Source organism: Artibeus jamaicensis, unplaced genomic scaffold (assembly GCF_021234435.1).
Source record: "Artibeus jamaicensis isolate MK-2021 breed Jamaican fruit bat unplaced genomic scaffold, CSHL_Jam_final contig_354, whole genome shotgun sequence".
NCBI lineage: Eukaryota > Metazoa > Chordata > Mammalia > Chiroptera > Phyllostomidae > Artibeus > Artibeus jamaicensis.
In genome coordinates this window covers 7874356-7898476 of record NW_026521803.1, presented here as the reverse complement: position 1 = coordinate 7898476, position 24121 = coordinate 7874356, and the positions used below count along the sequence as shown (strand labels likewise).

At 37.6% G+C, this 24121-nt stretch overlaps 1 protein-coding gene across 1 annotated transcript in view; it reads left to right on the top strand.

Moving 5' to 3' along the window:
* ABHD3 (abhydrolase domain containing 3, phospholipase) overlaps positions 1 to 23029 on the top strand; it is a 42923-nt gene extending 19894 nt beyond the window's left edge. Inside the window, exons 5-9 of the mRNA XM_037161551.2 lie at positions 13367 to 13479; positions 17004 to 17177; positions 18844 to 18892; positions 18972 to 19137; positions 22218 to 23029. Of these exons, the coding sequence (XP_037017446.1) occupies positions 13367 to 13479; positions 17004 to 17177; positions 18844 to 18892; positions 18972 to 19137; positions 22218 to 22396 (681 nt within the window). The 3' untranslated portion in view covers positions 22397 to 23029. The remainder of the gene's footprint in view (positions 1 to 13366; positions 13480 to 17003; positions 17178 to 18843; positions 18893 to 18971; positions 19138 to 22217) is intronic.
* The last annotated feature ends 1092 nt before the right edge of the window (positions 23030 to 24121 follow it).

The following is a 24121-nucleotide window of genomic DNA, read 5'->3' as shown; positions in this document are numbered from 1 at the left end:
CTAATGGATTACATTATTGATTATTAGAGATAGCTTTAATATTTAGGTCCCTTGATAACCCTTCTTCCTTCTGCCTTAGTGCTATGAACAATTACTGTTTCAGACTAGAGGGACCCTATATTTATTTATACTTTGCCTTGTTCCAGAAAGGATTCAGTGTAGCTCAGACTCAGTAAATAAGAATGTAGCTTAGGCATAAAAAAAATAATTAAAAAAAAGATGAAAATCAGCAAAGATCAAACAGGGAGGAACTGACTAAGTGAAATGAGCCTAAAAGAGCTAGAAAAGGTAAAATGGAATTTAGAGTAAGCAGTTCTCCTAGAAGTAGAAGAAATACAGAAGTAAAAGGTTTGCTGAAATATATCCGTGACATACTTAGAACTTATAGGAATTACTATGGCTCCTGCAAAGCAGTAAAGTAGAAATTTTCCACCACTATATTGTCCTCATTTCCAATTAGTCATTACATCGTTGAGCAAAAGCCAAAAGCCTTGCTCACTAGGATGAGAACCTGCACATTGGTCCCCCCCTGGGGCTGTTAGCTGCAGGAGACAGGTCTTGTCTCAGTACACTTTTCCTCAGATATTTCTGCAAGATTCTTGGTGTCCTTGGAATAGTTGGTATCTTTTTTGTTCTCTGCAGATTGATTTTCAAGGATAGGGATCCAGAAAGTAATTCACAATTACTCTGTGAACTGTCATATTTCCAGTTTACTTTAGGAATGATCATTTACAAAGAATTCAGCCAAAATTGAGCTCATTGAAAGCCACATAGGGGCCCCTTCCTTTTGGTTAAAGGGTCATACAGACTTCTGTGTGCCTAGGCCCAGCAAGAAAAAGACTCCTAGCCACTTTGGAAAATAGTCTGGCAGCAGGAAGATACAAGATTTGTCATGCAGGAAGGGAGGCCTGGGTAGGATCACTACGTAGGTTGTATAAATGTCTAACCATTATGCTGTACACATGAAGTTAATATAATATTGAATATCAACTGTAATTCATACTGAAAATTTTTTAATTAAAAAAATAAAATAGTCTGGCAATTTCTCAAAAAGTTAAACCTGGAGTTACTGTATTATCCACAAGTAGATATATACCCCAGAGAAATGAAAATATATATTCCTGTAATAACTTGTATACACATATTTATAGGAGCATTATTCAAATTAATCAAAAGGTAGAGCCCTGGCTGGTATGGCTTACTTGTTTGGAGTGTCATTCCTATAAACCAAAAGGTCACAGGTTTGGTCCCCAGTAGGGGCATATAAAGATTCAACCAAACAATATTTCTCTCTCCCATTGATGTTTCTCTCCCTCTCTCTCTCCTTCCCTTCCCCTGTCTCTAAAATCAGTAAGCATGTCCTCAGGTGAGGATTTTTAAAAAGGTAGAAAGAACCCAGATGCTTATTAATGGGTAAATGGTTAAATAAAATGTGGCAAGTCCATATCATGGAATATTATTCAGCATTAGAAATGGAATGAAGTACTGATACCACTACAACATGGATGAACCTGGAAAACATGCTAAATAAAGGAAGCCAAGGAAGGAATGTAAGATCATATGATTCCACATATGTGAAGTGTTAAGAATAGGCAAATCTGTAGGTAATGAGAGAAAGTAGATTAGTGGTTGCCTAAGGCTGGGAAAGAAGGGTGACTGCAATGGTAGGAGTTTTATTTTGGGGGTGATGAAAATGTTCTAAAATTGTAGTTGAGGTTGAACAACTCTGAATATACTGAAAACCATGAATTGTACCTTTTAAATGGGTGAATTTTCTGGTATGTGAATCATGACTCATAAAGCTATTTTTCGAAAAGCCTCCCTTAGGCATTTTCCCATTGCAGTAAGAGCTGGTTCAGCAGGTAACAGGGTGCCAGCATGAGACTGGACACTGGAACGTACTTTAAGGCAGTGCTGCTTCAAGTGTGGTTCGTAGACCAAATTCCACTTCTTAGACTATCATCTGACTTACCAGACCCTGAGAAGAGGAGGGGCTCCAGTTAGATATAAATGAACTTCATTTCCAAGCACACTATTTTAGTGAGGGGATTTTGTCTTTTTTCATAGCTATACTCTCCTGGTGAGAGAAGCTGCGTGCTTGCTTATGTTGTGAAACCAGCCCCTGATATCACCTTGGACTGATACTTTGAGTAGCTCTGCTTCAGAGGTCCTCTAATCCTAGAACCACATTTTACAGAGGAGGATGCCCCTGGAGAAGGAGAGAGGCAGGTTGAGGTCATAAAGCTGATGGCAGGAATTCAAACTGACCAATAGAATGTGTACCTTTCAGCATTGGTTGTAAGTCAAGTCAGGCTGAAAATCTCAGGGTAGAAATATTGAAGGTTTTAATGGTTAATTAAGGACTCAGATCTAGAGAAATCTGCTCTTGTTTTCCACTGAGCTTTTCAACCTTAGATTTTTCATGGAAGTTAATGGGGTAGCTGGGTGTAGAGCTTTTTCCTATCATGGGCGCTGTTTTATGAAGGAGGCACTCAAAAGGGATTAAGGACTTCTCTCCCATCTTATGAAACCAGAGAAATAGGCATTTGTGCTGCCTGTCACTACCAGAACCAATAAGTAGAGACAAGGATTGAATCTTTATGGGAGCTTTATTCAGGTGCAGGTGATCTGAGAAGGCTATGTACCCTCAAAAACCTAGTTAACATAGGGAGAAGGAAAGGGTAAGCAAGCAGTTTGGGAAAAGGTTAATCAGATAAGAGTTGCAGTCCTGCTGCAATTTTCCTAGTATTTCTTTATCTGCTGATCAACAATTCTTTATCTGCATCACTGAGCCATTGTGTTCCAGGGAGGGAACACAATGACTCAGATACCAATTTTACAGACCTCCTGAGCCACAAAAGTTGAATTGCCTGTGGACCTCCTGTAGTCACATAGGCCATACATTCTAGTTCCTGGAATAACAGCTTTCCACATGTATTATTCACTTCAGCCTATCACCTATAACTGAAGAGTCTTGAGTTCCCCTATCACTTATGGTCTGAGGGAGGAGGAGTGTATAGGACCAGGCCAGCCAGGGCACAATTCATTTGTCACACTAGTACCTTTTAGCACTCTCCCACACCAAAAACCTTCCTACTGAACACCACTGTATCCCATCCAAGTCTGCCCTTTCCTAAATGCTCCCAAAATAACCTCTCCCTCTTCCCTCCGCTCCATCAGAACAACCCAAAAAGGTGGAGTTCAGTCAAATGTGGGTATGAATGCATTGAATCCTTTAGAATTTTCTCCTCACATTAACTGGATAGATCCAGTTAAGTAATATCAACCATTGTGGTGGTGGGTATATGAAGGATTTTACAATTCTCTATATTTAAATAATTTTCAAATAAAAGAAAAAGAATGTTTAAATAATTAAGGAATTTTAGGAAGAAAAAAACACAATATTTTAATAGCTAGCTGCCACTTATTGAATGCTTAATATGTGCCAGGTGATCCTGTAAGTGTGAGATATTTGGCAGTACATCGGGTCCTCCAATAACATCATTCCATTCAATGCCATTTTGTTATAATATATATACATGAGCTGCCATAGCAGCTTAAGTCTTGTTTATATTAATTAGTCTGTGGTAAAATTGGCTGCATTATATGTCCTTTTGCTTAAAGTTGCAGAACCGATTGACGATGTTAATTGAGGACTTGCTGTATTTCCCCATGCACTGCAAAGAATCCCTGTGGAATTACATTTCCCTCTTTCCAAGTCTCTACCTGTTAGGTAGCTGAGGTGGCTGAGATAGGCCCGGGAGCCAAAAAGGTCCAATTAAGGGCTTTTATTCAGGGCAAGACACTGTGATCAGGCAGGCCAAGTCTGAGCAGAATGCAGCAGCAAGGGGAAGGGGAAAAGGGTTGTTAAGAGTGTGTAGCAGAAAACCCCCTGCCGAGGGTGGGTCACCCTTCTGACCTGCCCCAGGTGTCCTGGGTATAGGTGTTTGCAAGACAATGTCCTCTGTTCAGGGATGGCTGATTCTGCACCAGAAAGTCTGGGAGATTTATGGCCTTTGCCTCTGGGAAATACTAGAGGGAGAGGGGAGGGGCAGTGGGATTCCACCTGTTTCCAAAAGGGTGCCTGCAGCTATGCCTCAGTTGCTTCTGATAATAAAAATCTTGAGGTCAGGTATTTATCTAGTGACACAACCTTCTTTGTTCCAGCATAGGTGGTGGCTTAGGTCCTCCATGACCCAGTCTATTCTAACACTATATAGCTTTTATCATTCTTATCATTGCAGCCTCCTCCTCTCTTTGGCTCATCTCTCACCCTATTTCTTTATTCTCTTCAAGCCCTTGATTCTCAACCCTGGCTGCACATTAGAATCCTCTGGGAAGCTTTAAAAAATACTGATCCCTGGGTCCCCTCCCCAGAACTTCTGACTCATTTGGTCTGGGGCAGCAGTGAGTCAAGGTGTCTATAATTTGTCTTCACAGTCTCCAGTGAGTCTAATATACAGGCAAGGCAAAAAACCAAGGTGGTGGGTAGTTCTAGATGTGGCAGCTTTCCTTAGAACCCTGGTCCTGGTGTGCCACCTCTGGACTCAAATTCAGCCAGGGCGGAACATGAGATTTGCTTCTTAGGAGCATGGACCAAGGATAACTCCTCTCTTTTTAGTTGACCTGCTCTAAGCCGCTAACATAACTGTGCTTCTTTATTGCTATAACTGTACAGCATAAGCATGTACCATGACCATGTCAAACACTGGTGGGAACATGGTACAAAGGCTGTCTTAGCTTCAGAGTCAGCCAGGATGTCTCCTGGGGTCCTTTGCTTTGTTGCTAGTTATTTTAAGAAATTATTAAAATCTCAGGCAAATTTTGACACTTGGTCATTTTATATGTCTATCAATGACTAGGTGAAATGGTTATTCATTAAAGTGCTAATTTTAATTATACATGTATACTTTTATTTTCTATGACTCCTTATTTAACAAACTCATCTCCCAAAAATAAAATCAATTTTCCTAAGGACAATTTGGGCAAATCACTAAGTACAGAACCAGGGGAGGGTAGAAAAAAACAAAAAATAACAATAAAAACGCATTGTAAATATCAATTAAACAGCATCATTAGTCCTATTGTAGAAGGATTTATCCTTTTTTCTTTTTTGAGAGGGTACTATCTCCATGAGTTTATTTAAGCAACATCTTATCACATAGAGTACAGATCTTTAAATACTTGAGGGAGGAAAACTGTAAAATGAAATATTGTAAATACCTGGTGATTATTAGACATTATGATGACATAAATATGTATTTTAAATGATTTTTTAAATTTTTAAGTGTTTTTAAGTTGTCATTTTACTGGACAGAAGACTAAAATTCTAGCTGCCCTGGTTCAATATTGAATATGTGGCAACCCCCTCATTAAGAGAAGCATTCTGGGTTATGACTTCTGCAGATTGGCAAATGAATCTCCTCTCAGAATAGCTAGGGAAAATCAGGCTATCTGATTAACAGGGTGAATTTAAATTTCTTTCTACGCCAAAAAAAAAAAAAATTGGTGAAATTTGCATTGTTAAACAAGTGACTTTTAAACCAGGACAAGAAAATTCTCTTTCAAGATGCCAAGAGCTAAGCAAGTGGCACTGTTCTCTCTTGGACCCCTCCCCCACATATAGCGCCACAACACAGCAAAGTGGGTTGCTCTGCCCTGGTGAATACCTAAGAGTCCACCCCTTACAATGTAACGGGTATGTGGAAAGAAAAAAATATGGCCCCAAAGGGAGCAGATCAAGGCTCCAAAAATAGAACTAAGCACTGAAGAGATAGCCAACCTATCAAATATCAAGTTCAAAACACTGGTAATCAGGATGCTCACAGAAATGGTTCAGGATAGTCATGAAATACAGGAAAAAGTGAAGGCTATGCAAAGTGAAATTTAAAAAAATATAGCCTACAAACCAAAGGGTTGCTGGTTCAATTCCCAGTCAGGGTACATGTTCGGGTTGCAGGCCAGGTCCCCAGTAGGGTACACATGAGAGGCAACCACACATTGTTGTTTCTCTCCCCTTCTTGCTCCCTCCCTTCCCCTCTGTCTAAAATATAAAATCCTTAAAATATACTGAGGGTTTTTGAAAATATATATATATATATGCAACCAACAATAAAGGGAAGGAAACTGGGACTCACATCAATGAACTGGACCAGGAAGAAGAAATAAACATTTAACCAGAATAGAATGAAGAAACAAGAATTCAAAAAACCGAGGAGAGGCTTAGGAACCTCTGAGACAACTTTAAACATCCCAACATCTGAATCATAGGGGTGCCAGAAGAAGAGGAAGAGCAAGAAGTGGAAAACTTATTTGAAAACATAATAAAGGAGCATTCCCCCAATCTATCAAAAGAAATAGAGTTGTAGGCAGTCTAGGAAGCTCAGAGAGACCCAAAGAAGTTAGACCCAAGGAAGCACACACCAAGGCACATCATAATTACATTACCCAAGATTAAAGATAAGGAGAGAATCTTAAAAGCAGCAAGAGAAAAGGAGACAGTTACCTACAAAGGAGTGCCCATAAGGCTATTACCTGATTTTTCAAAAGAAACCTTACAGGCAAGAAGGGGCTGGAAAAAAGTATTCCAAGTCATGAAAGGCAAGGATCTATATCCAAGATTACTCTATCCAACAAAGCTATCATTTAGAATGGAAGGGCAAATAAAATGCTTCCCAGATAAGGTCACGTTAAAGGAGTTCATCGTCACCAAGCCCTTATTATATGAAATGTTAAAGGGACTTATCTAAGAAAGAGAAGATGATCAAAAATACGAATAGGAAAATGACAATAATCTCACAATGATCAACAATTAAAACTAAACAAAACAAAAACAAAAACAAACTAAGCAAACATCTAGAACAGGAACAGAATCACAGAAATGGAGATCTTATGGAGGGTTATCAGAGGGGAGGGACGGGGGGACTGGTGAATGGGGGGAAAGATACAGGGAATAAGAAGCATAAATGGTAGGTACAAAATAGACAGGGGGAGGTTAAAATAGTAAAGGAAATGGAAAAGCCAAAGAACTTGCATGTATAACCCATGGACATGAACTAAGAGTGGGGAATGCTGATGGGAGGGGGATAGTGCAAGGTGGAGGGAAATAGAAGGGAGAGAAAAAATGGGTCAACTGTAATCAATGGGTCAGCATAATCAATAAGATTTTTTTAAGAAAGAAAATTCTCTTTCAGTTTAGGGAGAAGTCATTTTGTCTTCTTTTTTGGAAGTTGATTAAAAGGATAAATCAGATATTATCTGTAGATAAATATAAATTATATGCTTTATTCTTTTCCCATCTATTAGATAGGAATAATTAAGAATTTACTTTATCTCTTTATTCTCTTCAACAAAATACTATTTTTCTTTCTGATCATAGTTGCAGTTGAACAATTTAAATAGTCTTAGTTTGTAATTATGTCAAATTATTTTAACTTATAAAGTATTTATGCCCAAATATCTGCTGGAAGGTTATGTATCACTTAGATTTTCTGCATTTTTCCAGATGTTCCATTTTCACCCCTAACAGTAGTTTTCACCACCCAGCTGAATCCTGCCAAGTCTCTCTTTATCCTGTTCCTGATTAGGTCGGACTCTGGAAACATGGAAAAAGATAGGAATTGTTGCAATAAGATAGTGGCTTGTTGCATTAGTAGCCCCAGCAACTGAGACTTAACTAACTGTTTTTGTTTTTTTTTTTTTTTTGCCTAAAAATATACTGGCTTGATTTTCACACCGGAGGATGATTTCTCCCAGGTCTACCAATTCAATGTGTTGCCTCCATACATATCTTTGCTGTGTGTCCTGGATGAATCCTTTCTTCAATGAGACTCAAGTCCTGTAAAGAAAGAGGGCATATGGTGTGCCCTGTCAGGGCCCATCAAGTAAAAAGAAGTTGTGTTATATAACCACGTAGTTTTGCAAATCAAAAGTTAGTGATCAGGTCTTTTCATTTTCAGTTCATGTGTTTCAGTTCTATCTAACAAGTATTTACTGACTGTCAGAGATAGAGGAACAGTAATAGAGAGAGACTCACATATAAGGCAAGGAGCAGTTGCCCAAGACGATTAGGGGTAGAACTGGAAAAACCTGTGAGATCTTGGAAACCAAGACCCAAGTATTACCTTTTTCCTAGCATTTATTCAAAACATGATTTTGATAGGCAGAGTTGACATTGAAGGACACTTCAAGGAGGTTAAGAACTCTAAGGTCAAAAGGACAGCACTGTCCCATTGACTTGAATTCATACATATGGAGAAATAGTAAACTACAGAGGTACAAAGATTGCTTGGCATATTGTTGAAGGCTTTGAACACTTGGCAGAAGAATTTGCCCTTAACTCAGTTGGCAGTGGAAAGCTAACAAAGAATATTAAGCAGAAATACTGTCATAATTAATGCTGGAGGTGTTCTTTAGAAAGATTGATCTGACATCACTGTCAGATTAAGGAGGTGCAATTTGAGATGGTTATCAGCAAAGGCTTGGAATTAACCAGTTAGGAGGTTATTGGGGTAGTCCAGATGAGAGAGGAAAAAGCCTGGTAAAGCCAGGTAACACAGTTGGTACCATACTCTTGCCACCCTCTTACCTCCTGGCACTTCCCATACCTATGCATACCTACCTATTGCTTTCAACTGCAAGCACTCACATCGCTTTGACTGGGGGCCTTCTCTACCTACTGGAGCCTTCTGAACCTGTGGTCAGGGCAGACCAAGAAGTGCCAAGGAGTTAACTTCCTCCAGAACAGCCTTCAAGAAATGGCTGAAGGGAGCAGCTACTTGGTTGAGATAATTTTGAGCCATATTCAGCACTGCCTGCCAAAGTGTCCCAGGAGTATTGAGTCCCAGTTGCCCACAGCCACAAACTGCTTGGCAACATATTCTTTATTGACTTGCCACCCCTCCTGACTCACTTCATCACCCCCTTACTGGTGCTTCCTAGTATTACCTTCCAAATGAGCTGCTTGCATTCACATACTATACCAAAGGCCACTCTGAGAGAATCTAATATACCGAGCCTTTACTACAGTTGAAAGAAGGGGTCTCCTGTGTTTGCTGCAAGAGATACTGAGAAGAAAGAAGCCATAGGACTTGACAGTTTATCAGCTATGTGGGTCAGGGAAAGTGAGAGGGCAATGTCACCTACAGTTTTAACTAGGAAAATATAGGAGTCACTTATAGAAATATGGGAAATTAGGAGAAGCATTGAGTCTTTGTGAAGAGAAAAAGGTTTACTTTTGAACATTTTGAGTTTAAAGTACTGAAACAACATTACAGTGAAGTTGACTGCTAGAACTTGGAAATTTGGATCCGGAGTTCAGGATAAAGAAGAGAGTGAAGATTTCAGTTTAGTCGTTGCATGGAGGTGGTTTGATGGTAAGTAAGACCTTCAGGAATTGGGTATTAACCAGAGAAGCAGATGTAGGCCTAAGACACGACTTTTGGAAGTGAATAACCACATTCAGGGTTGTGTGAATAATGACAGGAACAGAGTAGGAAATGGAAAGCTGGCAGCACGAGGAAAGCAGGATAGTGCCATCAGGGAAGCGGAGGCAGCAGCGACAGGAAGTGGATCAGACTGGAAGGGCTTTGGGAGTGCTGAGTTTCAGCACTCTGGCAACTTCTGCCAACACCAATATTTTCAGTTTCAGTCTCAATGTAATCCACTTAAAGGAAAATGTTTAGGGAAAAATAAGTTCCTATATCTGAGGGTTCTAGATCTTAATTTGTTTACTAAGCACCTCATGAAATTCCAGTGCTTTGTAAGAATGTTTAATTTTTACAAGCATATAACCTAGGCTCTGCTGCTTTGTGACATTTGGCAAATTACTTGATTGTGCTGAGCCTCAATTTTATCATGTGTAAATAAAGAACCAGGTGCTGTCTATGGTCCTTCCTGGCATTAAGATTTTCTGATTCTGGACTTCTGCCAAGATGGAGGTGTAGGTGCAAACACCTTGCGTCCACGTACAACCAAATCTAAGAACAACAAATTTTTAACGACAATAAACATAACCAAACCACACAGAAAATCGACAATACGTAGTCCAAAAACAACGAAATGCTCAGCTAAACTGGTAAGAGGGGCGAAGCCTGCAGCAGAGCAGGTTGACCAAAAAGATCCCCAACTGGGTGGTGCACAAGCAGCTGAAGGTGCGGATCACAGGCATGGGCTAGCTATGGGCCAACACAGGGAAGAGGCGCGGCTGGCTGACTACGTGCATTTGCATGCAGATAAACCAGTGAAGAGGCAAGCATTGAGACCACACAGTGCAGGGCAGCAGGCTCGCACAATTCCGCTCAGATAAACAGGCCGGGGGTGAGTGGTGGGATGGACTGAGCTAGCGGAGAGGACTGCCATTGCTCCCTCTCTGACCCCGCCCCTACATACAGCGTCACAAACCAGCGACCTGGGTGGCCCCACCCTGATAAACAACTAAGGCTCTGCTCCTCATACTTTACCATGCAAACAGACCAAAAATGGCTCAAGAACAACTCAGAGCCCCAGAGCTGACAAATCTAAGCAATGAAGAAATACCCAAACTTTCAGATGCACAGTTCAAAACACTGGTTATCAGGATCCTCACAGAACTGGTTGATTTTAGTCACAAATTAGAGAAACATGTGAAAGCTAAACTAATTGAAATGAATGGTAATGCACAGGAAACCAATAGTAATGGAAAGGAGACTGGAACTCAAATCAAGGGAGTAGACCAGAATGAGGAAAAAAATGACCAAACAGAAAAGAATGAAGAAACAAGAATTCAAAAAAAGGAGGAGAGACTTAGGTACCTCCAGGACATCTTTAAACATTCCTACATTCGAATTATAGGGGTTCCAGAAGGGGAAGAGGAGCAGTCACGAGTGGAAACCTTATTTGAACAAATATTGAAGGAGAACTTCCCCAATCTGGCAAAGGAAATAGACTTCCAGGAAATCTAGGAAGCTCAGAGAGTCCCAAAGAAGTTGGACCCAAGAAGGAACACACCAAGGCACATCATCATTACATTAGCCAAGATGAAAATGAAGGAGAGAATCCTAGAAGCAGCAAGAGATAAGGGGACAGTCACCTACAAAGGAGTTCCCATCAGACTTTCAGCAGATTTCTCAAAAGAGGCCTTACAGGCAAGAAGGGGCTGCAAAGAACTATTCCAAGTCATGAAAACCAAAGACCTCCAACCAAGATTGCTCTATCCAGCAAAGTTTTCATTTAGAATGGAAGGACAGATAAAGTGCTTCTCAGATAAGACCAAATTCAAGGAGTTCATCATCACTAAGCCCTTATTATTTGAAATGTTAGAGACTTACCTAAGAAAAAGAAGATAAAAATATGAACAGTGAAAGGACAGCAAACTCACAGTTATCAACAACCACACCTAAAACAAAAGCAAATTAAGAGGACAGCTAGATCAGGAGTGAACCATAGAAATGAAGATCATGTGGAGGATTAGCAACAGGGGAGTGGGAGAAGGAGAAGGGGGAAGAAGGTACAGAAAATAAGTAGCATAGACAGTAGATAGAAAATAGATAGGGGGAGGGTAAGAATAGTAGGGGAAATAGAGAATCTAAAGAACTTGAGACACGTGTTCATGAACTAAAGGGGGGAAAGGTGGGGAAGGGGCGTGCAGGATGGAGGGGAATGGAGGGGGGGAATAGAACAAATGTAATGGCATAATCAATAAAAAATGTTTAAAAAAAGATTTTCTTATTCTAATAATTTTTCACAGACCATTTTTCTTGTACCCTAATTCTGTGTGGTCATGTGTATGTGTGTGTACGTGTATGTGTACATACATGGGCATACATACTTAAAACGTGCATAACAAGAATATACTTCGGTAACTTGTTCATAAATAATTCAGAAACTTTAAAGTTATTCAGTGTGAAGAGAATTCACATGTTATAAAAATGCCAAGTAAGACGGATATTTTCATGTAAATTCTTGTGACAAATTCTGCAGTCACTATGAATGAGCATAGTAGTAGATATTGTTCTATTTAGACTTTGCACTGAATTTGTGTCACTCAAATGCATTTAACCACAAGGTATTTTTGAAGTATCTCAGCTTAGTCAGCCGTTCAGGTGTTACAGGAGTTATTTAACCTCTTTAAACTCAGCTTCCTGTTTATAAAATAAATGTGATAATAGGACCTCCTTTATGGTTTTGTGGACACAAATTTAGTATTCAATAAATGTTATCCATTGAAAATGCTGTCAGGTTAACATTTATCTTTTGGAGAGCTCCATATTTGTAGGTCTCAAAAAGATGACAGTAGGCAATAGGTAGTGTTTGAGTCTTAAGTTTAATTGGAAGGATCACTGAAAATTGTAATTTTCTTAGACTACTCATTAGTGATTGAATGGTGGGTGATACACCTTCACACTGTGGTCACGGTTGACGGTGATCCTGATTTACTGGAATACTACAGTTGGGGTGGTGCAGATAACTGGTTTCAGTATTCATATTAGAGTAATGCCAGAGTCCACTTCTTGTTATTCATTTTTTCTCACATAAACTTTATTCATATACACATTCTCATATATTCTACAAACAAGATTGCCCTCTCCTCCCACATCTCAAATAATGCATCTGTGAAGCTTTTCTACTAGAAACAGTCTTTGTCGATGAAGTTGAGAACATGAAAACCATTTGTTTAAATGCATTATGTATCGAAGCATAATCAGCTTTACGTATTTTAACATTTTAAGTGTTTCAGTATGGTGCAGCTGGGGCTGTGTGTACATATTATTGCAGAAGAATATATTTAATTAATAGATCAGACTGGATATTGCCTTATCTAGACTGAAGGCAGTGCCAGGGAACCACATTCCTTCACTGGTAGACAGCACTTGTAATAGAAAAGACAGTTCTCCAGTTAGAAATGAACTGCAAATTAAAAATTTGTGTGACATTATTGGAAAGCCTTTTCTGTTTGTTTAATTGTTTTTTTTTTAATAAAGAATTACTCTGTTAGGCATAGGGGTCATTTTCTATTTTTTTTAAAAAGCGTAATTCTCCACGTTTTCTTCCTAAATTGACTCCGTTCTTGTTTAGTTAGATGCACATCTGAGTAGGTGCTGTGTATCTGTTTCATTTAAGGTATTTGTATTGGTCTTGCCCATTTCTGTCAAGCCTTCCTTGCACAGCGTGAGTCTTTTTGTTAGTGCCAACTTGACTAGCATTGATTTTAAATAACATATGTGCACTGCAAGATAGGGAAATCATAAGTTTTTATTATTTACAGTATATGCAAACAAAGGTTATTTCCCCATATTTATGACTTTTTGCTCTTTTCAACATTTCTGCATTATACAAACCATGAGCCTCACAATTTTAAATCTTGTGCTTTACCTGTCACTGCTTACAGACACCAAGGACTTACTGTTGCGCTAACACAGAAGATTTGGAGACAGTTATTCACCATGTACACAGTCTGTACCCTTCGGCTCCTTTCCTGGCAGCAGGGGTTTCAATGGGAGGGTAAGGTTTTTCCTTTCTAAAATATCTGAGGGAAGTGATCTTACTGACTGCTACAAAGACACTTAAAAATAAATGTTTTGTTATTTTTATCATATTCCACCACATGAGATTGAATGAATGAAGGACTTAATTCAGGTGAATTTTAATATTTTCCTTGCCTTCTGGTCTCTGCAGTGAAAAGGACACAAGTATCTCCTTGAAGTATTGGGTGTTTTATGAGCAGGAAGGCTTGTCTGAACCCCAAGAATTTTATTTCCATTACTCGGTAGCTTCTATGTGAACCTTTAGAGTCCCCGATGTACTCCCAGCTCAACCTGTACCTATGTTTTCCTGGACCACTCAGGAAGCTGAATCTGTAGCATGACTTTTATCACTCCAATTTTAGGAGTAATCGCTTCTCTCCCTAGAAGTAATCATTGCTCTCTCCAACTGAAGAGGCCTTAAAAAACTTTTTTTTTTCTGGTGGTGGTTTTGTTTGTTGGTTGGTTTAGTTTGGTTATTGGGCAGATGGACCTACCCTGCAATGCTGTCCTAGAAACTGTAAAATTGTGTTAGCTCCCTAGTCCATCTGATATTTTAACCACATGAATATTATTGTAAGTTGTGCTGCTTACAATTACATTAGGGCTTTTTTGGAACTCTAATACCATGTATATATTTAGGTTCATCTCTACTAGTAGTGTTTATATTTTTTGTTGTAGTGATACTTAATAAAATCCAAAGTTTTTATTATCTGGAACTTCAGACTCCCTATACCACTGTCCAAAAATATTCTTTAAAATCAACACATGAGATGCAAATTTTTTTCAATTTTATAATTGAATTAATTGTCAATTTTCAGATAATCTTAAGAGCATATTTATTTAAAAATGAACAGCTTTTACAAATGATAGACTCTAAAAAATAGGCTTTAAACACCTTTTTAGAGTCTGATAAACATAAACTAAGAAGAAAAGAATACATTTCTTACATTAGCATGGAAGGTCTGACTTGACCTACTAAAGGGAGAAATCTGAATCAATGCAGAAAGCCTAGGCAGAATCTCTGAATGGTGCTTAATGGACAGAATTTCGCTTTTGTTTCCTTTGTCTCATAATGTGAACCTAAAAGGACAGGGTGCCAGCTGAACTTTTTTCCCTTAATCTTATAAATTCTTGACTTTTAAGGCCAGACCTTACATAAACAGGCCCAGATTCTCTATTCAGAAGCTCCTGGGAAATGCCTATTCATGTCACATTGAATCCTCGGTGCCCAAAGGCAGAACTTGACCATTAGCCTTTGCAGCTGGTTGAATATTAATGCCTTGTAAATTGTTCAAAGGAAGCACCCTTTCTAGTTGCCTAGCACTGAGACACGTTCCCAAGTCAGCTTACCACTTGGGGATGTGTTTTATACAGCGTGACACATTTTTTCTTTTGGAGTGCAACAGACAATAGCATCTGTCCAAAATGCTTATGCCCAGTGCTCGCCCTTCTCAACCCCCAGACTGGGGTAATCCTCAAGCCTGTGATGCCGGGAGTCAAGTAGGAGCTTTGAACCAGAACTGGGTCTAACCAAGAAGCTAACGCTGCTGTAGACCCAGACTGATTCTAGTCTCTCAGTAAATTGGTAAATTCGCAGTAAGTAACTAAAACTCTTTAAAAAACAAACATTCAATAGCATTATCATACCTGAACAAAACTAACAATAATTCCTAAATATTATCAAATATTTAGTCAGTGTCACATTTCCCCAGTTGTCAGCTGGTTGGTTGGCTGATTTGTAGAGATGGGAGCCAGATAAAATCCATACATTGGGATTGATATGCCTTTTAAGTCTCTTAATCAATGAATTTTATATCTCTCTCACTGTCTCCCTCTTTGTACCTTTTTTGAGGAGTGAAAAAATGGAGTCATTTTTTTGTTTAATAAAATGATGCTTTTGGAGGTAACATCTTGACATTATTTTGCTCCTGAGTAATAACCAAGAAGTTCTCTAGCCACCTAACTGGCCATAGCTACTCCTGGTACTACATGTGATGGCTTTCCTTTAGCCCTTTCCAATTTGCCCATTTCTTCAGCCTCTCAGAAATCTCTGACCTTCAGCCAAAAAAACAGGGCCACCAAAATGAGAACCCATAGAATGAACCCTTTGCAGAAGCATAACCATTAACCCTTTAAATAGCTTAGCGAACCACATTCTATATACAAAGAGTCATTATAGTTTCCTAAAACTGTAATGAAGTATCCATTTTTTAACATCTAAAACCTCATCACATTCACTCAGTAAGCCATTTGGGTTGAAAAAATGAATGAGAATTTTTACCCATTTCTTGCATTTCAGAAGAACCTAGGCAATTGGAGAAATAAAGAATGAAAAATACTAGAATAAGAAGCAGAATTCAGAACATCATCATTTCTCTTAGATAGCAATGTTAAACTTAGATTTCTAACATTGGTATTATGTTAAACTCCATATTTGTCTCTTTAACCAAAATAGATTAGAACAGGGTAGAATCAGGAAAATTAGAACAAAGAGGAAACTATGTGATAAGAAGTAAGGATACATAACAGGAAGGAGAAAACTAGTTACTTTACAGGCCAATCTCTCTGCCTTGACTCAGAAAATCTAACTAGACTAGGGAGGCCTTTAGAGACTTTCTATCTGGTACAAGTAAGCAGAGGCAATCAGAATGGCCACCCAGAACGATTCTTCAAAACCTTCGAGGGTGAGACCCAGACATCTACAATAGTTTTAAAACTCCCCAGGTGATTCCAACATGCAGCCACATTTGATTACCTTCCCTTCTGTGAGTTTTCTTCTATGCCAAACAAAGGTTGAAAAACCACAGTGTGCAGGCCAGATCTGACCAGCTGTCTGTTTTTGTGCAGTCCAAGATCTAATAATGGTTATTATGTTTTGAAATAACTGAAAAAATAAAAGAAGAAGAATATTTCATGACGTGAAAGTTATATGAAATTTGAATTTCAGTGTAGGTATAAATTGTTTAATTGGATCATGGCCATGTCCATTTACTTATGTATTGGCTGTGGACGGCTGTTTTTGCAATTGCAGAGTTAAGTGGTTGCAGCAGAGATTATAGCCACACCACCCCAGCCCAATACATTCACTCCATAGTCCTTGATAGAAAAACTTTACCTGAAACACCCTCACATACTAAATTAAATATTCAACTGGGGGCTGGGGTGCAGGGATCTGCAAAATTTTAATAAATCCCCAATATCATTTTGAAAAAACAAAAGCACTTGTACAGTGGAGTTTTCATGTTTTACTTTATAGAAGGATGCAGGTATAAGCAATCACTGTGTGCTTTGTCCCACTCACAGTACAGTCGACTGCAAGAGAAACAAGTATATGACTGAGTGTAAGAAGAGAATGAAGATACTTGCATGCTTTCCCAAGATAAAGTACTTTAAACACTGGTTTATGTTTTTCTTCCCCATAGTTTATAAAGTCCATCATTAGAAAATGGGATGTCTTGAGAGAAATAAATTCATCACTGAGTTTCCTGTTTCTCATTTTAGAATGCTGCTTCTAAATTACCTGGGCAAAATGGGGCGGAAAACTCCTTTGAAGGCAGCTGCAACGTTTTCAGTTGGATGGAATACTTTTGCTTGCTCAGAGTCATTGGAGAAACCGCTGAACTGGCTGCTTTTTAATTATTATTTGACAACTTGCCTCCAGTCTTCAGTTAATAAGTGAGTCATCTCTAAAACCTGCTATCTCCAAAATTTGGGGATTATAAGCCCCAACAATAGAGAGTTTTAAAGCATAGCACTGTCTTTTTCTTTTTCTTTTTTTTTTTATTTATTTTTCAAGTACAGTTTTCTGTCTTTTACTCCCATCCCAGCCCACCCCCCTCCCTTGCTCCCCACCTCCCTCCCATTTCAACCCCCCTTAGCTGTTGTCCATGTGTCCTTTATACTGGTTCCTCTAAGCCCCTCCCCTTTTCCCCCTGAAATTCCCTCCCCTCTCCCCTCTGGTCGCTGTCCCCCCTGTTCTCTATTTCAGTGTCTTTGTTTTTATTTTACTAAACAACAAAATAAACAAGCAAGCAAAATAAAAGCATAGCCCTGTTAATAGATGTATATTTATGTTACATTACATGCATTAGTATTCCACCAAATATTCTCTATATTAGAAATGTATCAAAAGTAAAAAGATTTGAAGTATAAACAAAATATAGATGAAAGTTCTAATGTTTTCTTTCTGTGCCCTTCTGGATTCCCTATACAACCCCCAGGGTGCAGGCCTCCGCTGTGAAGATCATTGTTCTGCCACTGCTCTAAATTATTCTAAAAGACTAAAAACATTGGTATCCAGTGTGTTGAGTAACATTATGAGCTGCTTCCCAGGGTTTTCTACTTGTTGCTAATATTATCAGTACCAAATTTTATCCTAAGTAGTAAGTAATATTGTTTTCAGTGCTAAATAATATGGCTCCTTAAGTATGTGCTGACAGTATTTAAGGAACCATGTTACTTCAGTATGTTTTAGAGGCTTAAAAGAATTCAGTTCACTTGGATATTCTCAGTCCCCCAAGTTCTTAATATTATCAAAAGACCATCTTTGCATTGGTTTTTCTGGAACTGTGTATTTTATAACAGTTAAACAATATGGTAGCAAAAAACCATACTGTTTCTGTAAATGGAATATGTTTCCATTTATTTTTTGATGACTCTCACTATACATATTTAAGTGAATGATAAATTTAAATATAAACTCTAAATAAAATCAGTTAATTTGTGCATGACTTATTGAAAACCATAGTTACTCAAAAGTTGATATTAAGCATTAGATTAAATTTAACCTATTTTTAAAATTACAGATGTTGATTATAAAATATTGCTATAATACTAAAGAATTATTAATTACTATTGATCACCAGAATGGGAGACAGTAGCAAGAAAAGTGAAGGGAATGATTTAAGTTAAGATATGGGTTACAGAATAAAAATGACTAATGTTTATAAAATAAGTACATAAAAATATAAATTCTAGTTTTCATTATAGCAATTTAAAAAATAATATCTTCAGATAATTAATTCAGCTTAAAGCTCTGGCTTCCATAAGGCCTTTTTGGCCAAACCGGTGTAATATAGCAGCGTAGTGTAGGTCTCATTTGTTATGAAACAATACTTACATTTATTAGTATAGAGCTGGCTCATTCTTTCTCACTTAAGAAAAAAGTATTGTACTTTAAAAAATGTCTTTTGGACAAATATCAGTGTACTCCTGCTATGTCTTGTTAAGTAAATAATTATTGAACACCAGCTTGCTGCCCTGCGCTGCATACTACATATTTTAGGTATGTTTGAGATGAGAATGACCCTAATTTTTTACTTCTGAAATTCTTTTGTTCCAGGCACCGGCATATGTTTGTGAAACAGATTGACATGGATTACGTCATGAAGGTGGGAGAAGAACTCTACGTAATACTTTTATTTTCTCTTTTGATCCTGAGAACAGTTATAACCTGTTTTTGTTTTTCAGGCTAAATCCATCAGAGAGTTCGATAAGCGATTCACTTCAGTCATGTTTGGATACCGAACAATTGATGATTATTATACTGATGCCAGTCCAAATCGTAGACTAAAATCAGTAGGGATTCCAGTGTTGTGTCTGAATTCTGTGGATGACGTTTTTTCACCCAGTCATGGTGAGATTAACACCTTTATATACATTTTGAGATGAATTAACTGTTTTTTAAATATTGTTTTTTGAAACAAAATACAGTAATAAGAAATAAAATGTCAGCCTTATAATGTTTCCCACTGCATTAAACAAAAAAAAATAGATAACTCATAATTTAGTATCTAAAGTTACCAGATTACTTTAAATGTTGTCACAGGCCCTTATCTAGTTCACTGTGAGAACAAATTATGACTCTTAATATTTTGCTTGTTCTCATTTGTATAACCTTTCCTTCTCATCAAATACACTGTTCTTTGGACAATGTATGTTACAGTATCTTTGCCTCAAAAGTACATTGTCATCACTTTTCCTCTTCTTCCTGAAGTTCCTTCCTATACTGAAAGAAAGCTTTAGAATATTTCTCCCCTTTTAACCTGGAAGACAACTTGAGACTGTATAACATGGTATCTGAATATCTTAATGAGTGTAGCACATACAGATTCTAAAGTTGTATTTGAAGGAAACAGTCTTTGTCTTCCCTCTGGATACTGTATAAAAGAAAATTATGCCCAACTTAACTTCTTTGCTCTTAATTCAAGAAATATGGAATTTGATAATAAAGATATGCATGTGTTCACACATTGAAGCAATATAAGATGATTAGAAGTAATCATACTATCTTAAGAATCAATAAACTTGACCTCTAGTTTTTTTCAGTGAAACATCACAAAGTTTACATCACAAAGTAATGTAAATGTTTCACTTTTTCAATGAAACATCATAAGTTTACATTGCAAAGTAAACTTGACCTCTAGTTTTTTTCAAGGAAACATCAGAAAGTTTTAAATTTATATAAAACTTTTTCTCCCTATTTCCCCCTAAATACTTTAAAACATTTTCCCCAACTACTTCATAAAAAAATTATTCTGACTGCAAACATAAAACATATGTATTGTCTAGTTTTCAGAAAATCCCCCGAAGTATGTAAGAAAAAATCACCTATCATCTCTCTAGGGGATATTATTTTGTTGTGTGATTTATGATTAATGACAGATAACATTAGATGACTGAAACATTTGGCCTTTGACCACAAATCAGAAAATTAAACTGTAAACTTTAATATTAACTGAATTACATGGTGATTGTTTAGCCTATCTATTGACTTAAGGAAGTCTAGTATTTTTCATCTATTTTTATATTTCACTGACCCTTCTCATACCAACAAAAATTTCCCAGCATTTAGTCTGACCTACTTGGTTGAAGTTTAAACTCACTATTTCCTATTCTTTCTCAAGCCTTTAAAATAGTCTTGCAGCACTGAAATAGTGGACAATTGTCTGCATTCTGAGAGGGAAGGCAGCCAGCATCTTTCACATGACTCAGTGTGGACAGCCTTTTGTTCTCCTGACATGACTGTAACTTTCAATGTTAGAAATTGCAGAGTGCATTCAGAGTGTACAGTTGGGGCTCTTAATAATCCCATTCCAAGTAAATGTTGCACTCTAAATCCAAGCCTTAATGTGAGGTGAAAAAGAAAAGAAAGACAGTGTTTCTTTCTTTTGCCCCTGCTCCTCCCACGTCTCATCCCAAGGTAGATGTTCATTTTTAGGTGTGGCTGCCTGAGGACCTGAGTTCAGGACCCCTTTTAGACAAGAACTTGCCTTGTTGGGCCTTGATGTAGGGAGTATTGTGAGGGGTCATATTTGGTTTACTATCTAAACAGACAACTTAGGCACAGCAGCAGCTCTGTCTTAGAAGTAGTTCAGTTCTCCTTACAGTGCGTTAGCTTCTTTCCCTTCATTAGAAAGGCATGGGGTGGGGAGATCTGACCTATAGTTAGCTCATTTACCTCTATGACTCTGCCCAAGATATGAAAGTCTAATTACTGCACCAACCATGTTATTTTAATTAGGGAGGTGAGATTTAGCCTATCAAATTGAAACACTTCATGCCAGGTTGGGATCCATTATAGATCTTAAATCAAAACATTTTCACTGTTTGAACTCTAATTCATATCCTTTAGAGTAAAGTTTTTACTCGGGTAGATTTTGTAGAGCATATAAAAAGACTCTCATTATGGGTGAATTATTTAAATATAGCCACTATAATTTCAAAATAAAGTTTTCCTTTTTCCTGGCTATACATAAAAATTCAGAGAAGGAATATAAAGAAAAAATAATCACCAATTTTTAAAAAATCTATATGACTTTGGGTGTGGTGATACTTTTATTGATTGATTGATTGATTGATTGAATCCTCACCCAAGGCCATGCTTACTGATTTTACAGAGAGTAAAATGGAGGGAGAGAGTAAAAGTGAGGGAGAGAAATATTGATGTGAGAAACATCAATTGGTTGCCCCAATTGGGGACTCAACTTGCAACCTAAACATTGGCCCTGACCGGGGATCAAACCTGCAGCCTTTCAGTTTACAGGATGATGCTCCAACCAACTGAGCCACCCAGCCAGCGTATTACCAGTGTTTTTCACCACCCAAAGATAATCACCGTGACCACTTAGACTAGTATTTTATTCCTTTTTTTTTTTGCTATCTATAGATGTTTTTACTATATAAATCACATGTATAATTTTGAATCCTTGATACAGCCACTATTTGGCCCAAGGAGTCTAACTTCACATAAAGTTAACCAAACTCATACACAATAAATTTATAACTCTCACAAAAGTAGTAAGATCAGTTGTTTTTCTTCCTTGGTATAACATCTAAGTGGGAATCTTATAGCATAACACTCCTTGAAATATCTCATTTTAATTTCTTACAACAAGACTGGGCCTGTTCTTTTGTGTTATGATTAAACACTTGGATGGATTCTTTCAGGAATTCTTTCAGGTCCAGTACATAATTGTAAACATAAACTATTATTAGAATATAGATAGTTGATATAAATTAGACAAACTTATTCTATTAGCCATAATCATTACAAAGATTTGCTTATCTAATGGTATTTTGTTTATAATGATTGGAAATGATAATGATATGTATTCTTTCTTATTTCCTTATTACCAAAAATTTGGTAATAATTATGTATTTTTCTCTCTCCTTTCCTCTTACCCCTCCTCACCTTCCCTATACCCCCACCCCAAGCTATTCCAATAGAAACTGCTAAGCAAAATCCTAATGTTGCTTTGGTCCTTACTTCTTATGGAGGCCATATTGGTTTTCTGGAGGGTATCTGGCCAAGGCAGTCCACTTATATGGATCGAGTCTTCAAGCAGTTTGTGCAGGCCATGGTTGAGCATGGACATGAACTCTCCAACATGTAGTTCTTCAGGTGCATTTTGTCTGAACCACCATATAAAGCAGCTCAGCTTAGTGTGCACAAATCTTAATTACTATATATAAAGCAAATAAGCCAGCAGGTGGTGAAGAGATCTCGAATGACATGCAAAAACTACTTTTTTAGGAAACAAAACAACTTTGTAGCAAGAAATAAAATGTAGATTTAGACTGTGATTTGTGTAGATTTTATTTTTACTATGCCTTACCAAGTATGACCTTAAAGTAGTACAGACATGGAATTGCACTTAACCAAAACTATTATGTAAAAATATTTTAATTCCTCAGGGTTTTAATTTAGGTGTTTTTTTTTAGATTATTCATTTATGTGATTTAATGGTACTTTAATAACTTGAGAGATTTTGGTTATTTGAATGTAAGTTGTAAGTTGGCACATTCCTAAGAGTATTTATACCTAATGATGATAACATGTAAACTGAAATAAGATAAAATACAACACGCTAATATTTTATGTATTCTAACTTGAAAAGTCAAATGCAACAATGTTAGACTGACTTCTATACATGCTCTTTTATTCTAATAATATTAAATTAAGGCTGGTTCATGTTTTATAATGATTATAGTTTACATGCTTATTTTTTAAATATATATATGCATATATATATCATTATATTAAAATAAATTCTACCACTTTAATTGTTTCTTTGTGAGTTTTTGTCTACAAAAAAGTTATCCCTAAAAAGCAATTTATGATAAATTCATGAATTGCATTAGTAGAAGTACTAAAATTGTTTTACTCACTGTTTCCAGAATATTGGACTCACACCATGTGTACCAATTAAAAATACTTTCAGCTACAAGAAGCCTGTCTAACAGTGAATTAATAATAATAATATATTGATATAATTATCTTATGTCACAAGAAGACTCCAAGGCCAGGGCTGGTGTGGGGGTTTACTGGTGTCATCAAAGACTCAGTCTCTTTCTGTTTCATCTCCATCCCTCAGCAGGAGATACATCTGCCCTTTAGGGAAAGTGACAGCTTTTCCGGAAGATTTGCCCTTATATCCTTTGGCCAGAACTGTGTCACATGGCCACCCTGGCTGAGTAACAGGCTGGGAAATCAAGTCTGTGAATTTTCCCAATTGTGGAGGCAGGCCAGGGATAGGGCATTGGCAATGATTATTGTGCTAGCCAGCCAATAGAAATATCTTTCACACCATTCAGCATCTTTCCCCTCATATTTTACTATTTCAACTTGCTCATAAAATATGTATATTTTTGCCCCAGGTATCACAGGCATTACGAGAACCAGATAGAAAAGAAAAGCACATTAACACAAAATTATTTACTAAGTATGCCACCTGTTAGAGAGTTTCTATTAGTGTTCCTGATAATACTTGCAGACTCCCCTATAATTAAGTCTGGGATGACAGCACGGATAATACCAATGCTTTCCGGTCTGTGCAAAATATTCTGATTCAGTAATAAGAATCACTTTCAGTCAGCGGGCAACTTCCAGCCAAGATGGAAGCATAGGTAGACACAGTATGCCTCTTCATACAACCAAAATAAGGACAACAGAAATCTAGAAAACAGAGCACTGGCTGATGTACCTCAGTGGATTGAGCACAGGCCTGTGAAGCAAAGGGTCACTGGTTCGGTTCCCAGTCAGGGCACATGCCTGGGTTGCAGGGCAGGTCCCCAGTAGGGGACATATGAAAGGCAACCACTTATTGATGTTTCTCTTA